Genomic DNA, 8457 nt, shown 5'->3' with positions numbered 1-8457 from the left:
TCTCAGTGTTTCTGTTTATTTCCATCCTCACAGTCAGTCACAGCCATCACGCAGCATCAGGAAACATCTCTATGATTTAGAAAAGAAAACAGTCATTCTAAACACAGTGACAGAGGACTGATGACTTCACAAATTGTACACACATGTACATGCACTGTGTTGCAGAGCACAAAAAAGACTCAACTCATAAAATGTATATTTCATTGGAATGAAACAATTTCTGACTTTGGGACTGAAATTGAAGGCTTTCACATCCACGGTTGATTACAGAGTCAAAGTCCTTTATACACAGTCCTTCAAGTACAGATAATACAGGAAGATAGAGATCCTAAAAACACAGTTAAAGTAGCCAATAATGTGTTACATATAATTCATTTTAAGTTTATGTTGAGTTTTAAAATGTTCTCTGTAATAAAAGTTGTTACTCTCTGAAAAACCATCAGAGCTTCAACACCTGGTATATTACTCAGTAAACAAAACCAAAAAGTTAAAGGCAGACATCTGAAAACAAGACGTCACTGATCAACAACGTGACAGAACAAGAGTCAACAGTTTACTGTCAGTCAGAGTTTGATCATTAACAGGGAGCAGCAGGGTACAAAAGTCACGCAGAGTAGCTGAAAGTATCCAAGTACATGTAAAACTGTCCTTTATACTTTCAGGGACTTTAATCAATAATAATTTTTTCTATTTATGTGCTGTTTTGCACTTCTTGCAGCTGAAATTGTGGCACAACCTTCAGATTAAGTTTTAAATAAAGAAACAACAACAACTTGTTTTTCCCTCTCACAAAAAGCAGCTGTTGCTCAGCGCCACTTCAGATGTAAATGAATTTTTAGAAACTCAAACAAACTCAAGTTTCCAGAAACTGTAGCATTTTTTTCACTCCCATTAAAAATCTCACAGCCGCTGATATTCATATGTGAACATTTGCTAACCAGTAAAAATCTAACTACACATGCTGCTGGTGAGTTCAGCTCCATCTTCACCAGTTGTGACAGTTAAAATGATACTTAGAGGTCAGATATGACACAATTTATCACATCCAGGCATGATTTTTGCTGTGGTGAGCAAATCCACACTGTAATTGAATCTGTTCTTTTAGAGAAAAGGTATAAATGAGGGGTGTCAAACATAAGGCTCGTGGGTCACATTCGGCATGAAAAATTCTCCATCTGACCCGCTGGATGGCTCTTTCAGTCAAGCATATTGCATTAACTGATTAAAGATACACAACTATCACCTTTCAAAAGACACGGACAAGTCAGCCAGTAATGGGAATCACATGATGCATTTAAAGTTTATGTTCAACTGTAAAATATTCTCTGTAATGTAAATTGTTCTGCTCTCTGACAAACCATCAGAGGTGCAGCACGTGTATCATTTGGTGTTTGAAGCAGAAACAAAAGCAAAGAGTTAAAGGAAGACACATTTGAAGAAGAAGGAAAATGAAAACAAGACGTCACTGAGCAACAACCTGACAGAACGAGAGCCAACAGTTTACTATCAGAACTGAGGCTGATCATTAACAGGGAGCAGCAGGTAACAAGGTCATCAGCAGTGGAGGAAAGTATGGAAGTAATACTCAGCTTCATATTTGAAGATACTCGAATATCTTAGCTGCAGGTCTGGAACAATGGTTTTATTTCCTTTCCCATTAAACATCTCACACAGCCCCTCATCTGTGACCCTTAGCAAACCCACTGGATATCTACCTGTACATAAAGGAGATCAGATCAGTTCCATCTAGACCAGCTGTAACAGGAAAATGCTGCTTACACTTTGATGCATCAGTTTCAGTTTGTCATATAAGACAATATATCAGATTGAGGCATTATTTTCCTGCAGTGAGTAAATCTACTTTGTACTTTACTCTTTTCTTTTAGGTAAAGGGTCTAAACAGTACTTGTACACTGTGGAAATCCCATAAGAACGTCTCCTGAACTCTGAAAAATAACAAAACAAAGACTAAAAGGAGGTCATGGGTGCTGATGATGATAATGATGATGATGAGGAGGAGTAGCATGCATTTAAAAAGTGACTGATGTCCTAGAATACAACAGAACAGTGTCTCTACAAACTTATGAAAACATGACAGTCTTGCATTAGTTTGTATTCTTATGATTTCAAAAAACGAGGGAAAAATCTCCTTGAAATCCACAATTCCTTTTTGTTATTTCTTAGTGTGTGACGTATTTTATTGCCTTTATGATTGGTGCAAACAGTTTCCTGATTCATAATGGAAATAGATTTTAGACACAGGAGGAACACGCAGTGATCAGCAGGAGCAGCTTGGAGTCCAGTCTTCTTCACACTGAGGAGGGACATATATGCAGTAACAGTTACAGTTGCTCGGCATGACACCTCACAGGGAGACGCCATGTTGTTTATACGGAGTTTATTCTCGTCTTCTTCCGGTTGACGTTCAGGCTCTTTCACGCTGCAGCGCCACCTCAGGTCAAAGTATGTCATGCTCTAATGTATCGTGTTTTTCTTTTCTGTGCTTTAATTTGTCTACAAAGTGAAAATAACTATAAGAGCTTTTAAGTATACACAGACATGCGCTTCTTAAATTTAGCTTAATTGGCTCCAGAGGTAGGAAGTACAAAAGTTAAAAAAAAAAACGTCCTTGCTGTACTTAATTTTTACTCCCTACATTTTTAAACAAATATCTGTAGTTTCCTCTCCGTATATTTTCAAAACAAACTCGTTACTTTGGGTTTAACGCATTTGGGGGAAGTTAATATTTCACGTCACTGCAGGCCTTCAAACAATGAGATTTGAGCCTAAACAGTGACACATGAAAGGCAGTCGCGTTTTAATCAGTAGAGATGAAAGAGCAAACCATGTACCGTAGTTTTGATTTATTTATTTTTAGCACAACACCAGAACAACCCCACGTGCCCATAATTTGCGGTACTTCAGAAAAAAAGGAGTGAACATAAAAGGGAGTAAAATGTTGTGGCAGGTAATTTCAAATGCAGCATTTCTATCACCTCAACAAACACTAACTGTGTCACAGTGTGTTGCTAGCTAAAGCTCCACTTGCTGTATTTCACAGGAAGAGAAAGAGTGAGAGCTAACTTCACTCAGAGATATAGAAAGAAAGAGAAAGAAACCAGGCTGTATTTAAAGGTAAGGACTGCTTAGTGATATTTGATAAAATGTAATTGTATTTTAACAGGGACATAAAGTGCTTGTCTTACTCCCTTCTTCTAGCTCGAAATTACTTGCCAAGTGGTAAGGACCATTCATGGTCACACGGTGAGAACATTGGTGTTGACTATGAAGAGATATGGTCAGACAGGGGAGGGGCCAGTCAGATTTATCAACTCAACCTCCTTAAAGCATGGAGAGAGGTTGAAACCAATCTCTGGTGAGCCCGGTTAAGGAAAGAGATGAGTTGGTGCCTGAGATGCCAAATTCCAACATCCTCATTCCCGCCATTGAGATAACAGTCTCACACAGGCCCAGAGAGCAGATGTTGCTGCATTGCAGATGTGTTATACCCCCTGCCCAGCCGAATGACTCTCAAAAAGAAAATTTTGCAGAAAATCAATGTGATTGCTTGGATCACTGGAATTATCATCTCGATATCTCTTGTCCTTCTTTCATTTCAGACGTCTTGAAAACAAGTTTTAACAAAGTCCTGGAGAAGTGCCCAATGCTGGAGGACCTCCTGCTTTACCCCTGGCTCAGATAAACTCCTCTCTGACACAAACACACACGCATACTGAATTCACATCTTGCCATACAAATGTGATACAGTAACCAACTTTCTTTCTTTCAGAAAAAAAGAAAATTGGGAGATTCAAAATTTTCCTCACAGTAATGTTTGCATCAGTCTATCAGATGAATCCCCTCCAAGTCCAATATTTACATCAGTTACAGTGATAATGCTTGGTGTCTACTTTCAGCCACCGCAGTAGAATGCCAGGAATGAATCTCATTGAAATTGTAGTTGCATTTGCTATTTAATTTAATTGTCATGGATGATACACAGACAACCCAACAGCAAACAGAGGAAAACAATGGGCTTAAATACACAGAGGGATAAATGAGGGAATAAGACACAGGATGAGAGCACAGCTGCGAGAAATCACAAACAACAAGACCATGGGGAAGGAAAACTGAAAACACTAACATAGTCTAAGGAGCTTAGAAAGAAAACGTCTGGACTTCTTTAAGTTGCTTGAAGACGTTCAAGCAAAGTTTCAGTTCTTTTCATCCGAGAAGGTGAAACATCTTCAAGCAACTTCAAGTCCAGACGCTTTCTTTCCAAACTCCTTAGACTACGATGACCTAGATGACTGAGAACCTTCACAGACATGAAAACACTAACATAGCACACAAGACTATCAAAGTAAAACAGCAAACAAGAGACTTTTACAAAGACACAGAGTTGACACAGAGACATGACTGACTGGGGAGAAATTGGGGAACATGGAAACAAGAGTGACTAGACATGACACGTGGGACACAGGGGCAAGGCAAAGTAACAGAAACCTAAAGCCTAAGAATATAACACAAGAAGAAAACAATAAAGAGAACCAAAAACATACTTAAGAATAATCAATGAATATAAATGAACAAACACAAAACACTGGGTCACAGACTCAGTACCATGACAGTTAAATGTACATAATAAATACTTTAAATCAGATGACAATGTAGCTGACACTGTGTTTATTAGTGTGTGGTCAACCACAAATCTTCATACTGTCATCCATACATGAGGTCTTTATACAAACGATGAAAGATAATGAAAGAAACTGTTTAATTGATATGAAATGATTGAATTATATGAAATATTATGGCTTTGTCTGCCAGAGTGTTTTTCTGTGAACTACTTTGAACTACTGGCAGTCAGTGAAGTCACTGAAAGGCAAGATTCTATGTTGTGTTGCCGTAGTTTCCAGAGTTTACTTATAAAGCTCACTAACAGAATTCAGTTAGAAAAGTCAAGCATTTGAAGGGCGCACATTTGAAGGAATATTAACTCAATATTAACTCATTACGGTTTACATTTTCGAGTTTAAAAGTTCTCCGAAATTACAATGAAAAAGGAAACAAGAAAAATTACCACTCCAGCCGATAAGAAAGATTCAGGAGATCAAGGTAAGTAAAATAATAAAATCAAATCCTGGTAAAATCCAAATCCTAGAAATGTTGACACTGTGTGAATCATTTTTGGAGCAATTGAATCATATGTTTGATTGAAAATAGCTTTAATACAAGATGTCTAATCAAAGAAAGGTTACTGGTCTTTTGGTAAAATAATGTAATAAGTTTATTCTTGGACTCAACAGTAAAAACAGACCAACAAGTGTCATCAAGATCTAAGACTTAGTAAACCTAGTATCAATTCGCACTGGTCAGTTTTTTTATCCCAAGAATAAACTTGTGATAATTTAAGCAAAAGCAATTTCAAATTCTTTGCCAAACTGCTTCCAGTCCTGATGTCGGGGACTCTTTTTCACCACTGTGTTGTTGTCGTTTATAGATTGTAAGAGCAGGACTGCTAAAAGAAAGGCCAGTCCTGAAAAGAAGACCCCAATAAAAAGGAGGAGGGTCGCTGAGCAGGCTGGTCCTTCCACCAGCTCAGATGTGGTCAGAGGAGTGAAGCGCAAGGTTGTGCAAGATGAAGAGGGCACAACAAAGAAAGCAAAGAAGGCTAAACTTCTCGACCATATGAGGGGTGACAAGGAGCAAGCATCCTCTTCGTTGGACTCTGGTAAAGGTAGGCTAATTAGTTGAATAAGGGGGTAGATTAAGTGTGCTTGCTAGGTTTAAGATATTAGTGTTTAGTGTTTGTGTCTATCATCCAGTGAGCTGATGTGCTTTTGGTGTTTTCCACATCTCCAGACTTGAACAACAAACAGGTGTGCGCAAAAAATGGCAAAAGAAAGGCCGCGGGAGACAACAGAGAGTCACCCAAGAAAAAAAAAAGGAATGTGGACCAGGACAAAAAATCAGTGGCAGACCAAAAACGTAAGTAGCAAGCAGCTTGGGTTTTATATTCAGGGGAAGGGCAAAAGGAACATTTAGGCTACAGAGGAGAGTAATTTGTGTCACAGCTGTAATAAAACAAGATTTGTTGTTTTGTCTGTTCAGGTGAATTCCAAGCCAGATATGTGGAGGAGCACCAGCTCGGAGAAGGAGGCTGCGGAGCAGTGTTTGCTGGCTACCGGATAGAAGATCGTTTTCCAGTAAGTGTTCAGATGATGGTAGTAAGACAGGCAGTAACGCAGATAATGGATAATATCGTAAACTGAGACGTCTGCTGTGTTTCCACCTTTCATTATGTCATACTGAGGAAATGCTCACCAATGCTCTGTCTTCTAGGTTGCCATCAAACACATTCCCAAAAATAAAGTCTACTGCAAAGTGGCGGTAAGCGTCCAACACTTGAATCAGTTTTACATTACTGGATTGAATGCGGCGTTCCTCATCATCCACTTTGTTGTAATATTTCAGGATGAAAGCGGGAAGAAGCTCTCAGTGGAAGTGGCCATTATGGTTAAACTTGCAGGTGAAGCAGAAGGGTCAGTGGGAATATCAGCACCTGTGTCCTTGCTGGAGTGGTTCGACCTTGGCAAAGAGCTGATCCTGGTGCTGGAGAGACCTGTCCCCGCTGTGGACCTGCAAAAATACAAAGCAGAAAATGGAAGAACTTTACCAGAGGACAAGGCCAAGGTAGGTTGACTGGGAGAGCCTTAGACTGTACAGCATTCAATCAAGGCAGAAAAGCATTAACTCATTATTGTGTTTTTCATCTTTTCCAGGTCATTCTGAAGCAACTAGTTGATGCTGTAAAGGAACTTGAGGATAAACACATCTTTCATCGGGACATCAAGGGAGAAAACATTCTGATTGAGACCGGCTCAGATGTGCCTCGAGTTCGCATCATTGACTTTGGACTGAGCTGCTTTGTTAAGCAGCGATCTCTGTATCGCATCTTCTATGGTAACATATTCTGCTCCTGCTTTTCACAGATGTAACAATTTGTGTCTTTTGTTTTAGAAGAAATTGCAATTGTGTCTGTTTGTTAGGCACGCCTCTTCACACCCCTCCCGAGTGGTACAGGAGGAGCTGCTACAGGTGTGGACCCACCACGGTGTGGCAAATGGGAGTGGTGTTGTATGAAGCGCTTCATGCACGGGACTTTAGTACCGAGAGGTTCCTCACAAAGAAACTGAGCATCAAAAAGCGTCTGTCCACAGGTAAGAAAACTTCACACTTCCAGATTCACTGATGCCTTGGATCACTAGAACTATCATCTTCATCTTTTTGATCTTTTCTTTCTTTCAAGAATGCCGGAATTTCTTGGACGCATGTTTAACTACAGTCCCGGAGAAGCGCCCAACACTGGAGGAGCTCCAGCTTCACCCCTGGCTAAGATAACACACACAAACACACAATTCACACCTTATCATATAAGTATGATACATTGTAGTAACTTCCTTTCTTTTTTCTGTTGGACAGGAATAGATAGAATGGGTCAATCTTAAAAAATAAATAAATAAAAATTTAGCTTTTTTGGAGTTCCTGTAACCCCCCCAGCCATCCCAGGAAAGGGGATCTCTCTTTGAATGGGCTTTCCCGAGGTTTCTTCCCATCGATCTGGCCCCCTGGGGAGTTTTTCCTCGTCTTCATAGAGAGCTTGGGCTGGGTCAGGAGCTCCATCAAAACTGTCTTTATTTGATGACTTTAATGTCATCAAATAAAGATGTGTTTTACTTAAAGTAAAATTTGATCAAAATAAAACTTGTTTAATTCATCTTTGCTGAGGATTCTCCTTCATTACTATTTTGTTTTGTTTTTTTGTTTTGTTTTTTTTTTACCCATGGTGCATTTTGACAAATAAGAAAACTGAATCAGGTTAAAGTGTGCACAAAGACAGTCACACTGCAAATGATCTGAAGACTTGCATCTGTTGCTCTAACCCCCAACTAGTTTAGACAGATTTCCTGGTTCTACCAGAGGTTTTTTCCTTCAAGAAGGGAGTTTTTCCTTCCCACTGTTGCTGAGTGTTTGCTCATAGTGGGTTGTAAAAGCATAAAAGTTAATAAGAGGCATTCATAGTAGAGTTATCACAGCGGGAACTATATAGCTTAAATGTACAATTTCTACAGGACGAATTATAACTTCATTATGTATAAAAGCTCCTGTGGATAATTACTCCTATTTGTAACTTTACACAAGAGAAAGTTTGCTGTCACACTATTTATAACAGGTTGGATTTTGTCCTCTGAGTTGAGCCTTTGGTTGCAGTTTATTGAAGAATTTCCTCTAAAGTAGCTGTTGATAAAGATTTAAAGTCCTGTTTATATACAGAAATATGCTTTAGTTCATGTTTTTTTACATGTCTGCCTCAGTGGATCAGTAGAAGATCTGGCACAGGAAACTAGATGATGAAAAAAGGGTACGAATACACATATATATCTATATCTATAT

At 39.0% G+C, this 8457-nt stretch overlaps 1 protein-coding gene across 1 annotated transcript; it reads left to right on the top strand.

Annotated features, from left to right (window-relative positions):
- Positions 1–4855: 4855 nt before the first annotated feature.
- On the top strand, positions 4856–8093 carry LOC146368842 (serine/threonine-protein kinase pim-2-like). Its single transcript, XM_084911387.1, has 9 exons — positions 4856–5118; positions 5504–5740; positions 5866–5991; positions 6115–6209; positions 6346–6393; positions 6478–6696; positions 6786–6966; positions 7053–7223; positions 7313–8093. The coding sequence occupies exons 1-9, from the start codon at positions 5058–5060 to the stop codon at positions 7402–7404; spliced, it is 1230 nt and encodes a 409-aa protein (XP_084767513.1). The 5' UTR covers positions 4856–5057; the 3' UTR covers positions 7405–8093.
- The last annotated feature ends 364 nt before the right edge of the window (positions 8094–8457 follow it).

Source organism: Perissodus microlepis, chromosome 18, assembly GCF_051167445.1.
Source record: "Perissodus microlepis isolate ML-2025 ecotype Zambia chromosome 18, ASM5116744v1, whole genome shotgun sequence".
In the NCBI taxonomy this organism is placed as follows: Eukaryota; Metazoa; Chordata; class Actinopteri; order Cichliformes; family Cichlidae; genus Perissodus; species Perissodus microlepis.
The sequence above is the reverse complement of the archived record's forward strand: the minus strand, read 5'-3'. Positions and strand labels throughout refer to the sequence as shown.

What these genes read in the sequence shown, in the direction of transcription:
- LOC146368842 (XM_084911387.1), top strand. Translation starts at nt 5,058, where the DNA reads ATGAAAAAGGAAACAAGAAAAATTACCACTCCAGCCGATAAGAAAGAT. An exon ending in TCTGTATCGCATCTTCTATG is followed by an intron (nt 6,967 to 7,052) that starts GTAACATATTCT and finishes TCTGTTTGTTAG; the next exon opens with GCACGCCTCTTCACACCCCT. An exon ending in CAAAAAGCGTCTGTCCACAG is followed by an intron (nt 7,224 to 7,312) that starts GTAAGAAAACTT and finishes CTTTCTTTCAAG; the next exon opens with AATGCCGGAATTTCTTGGAC.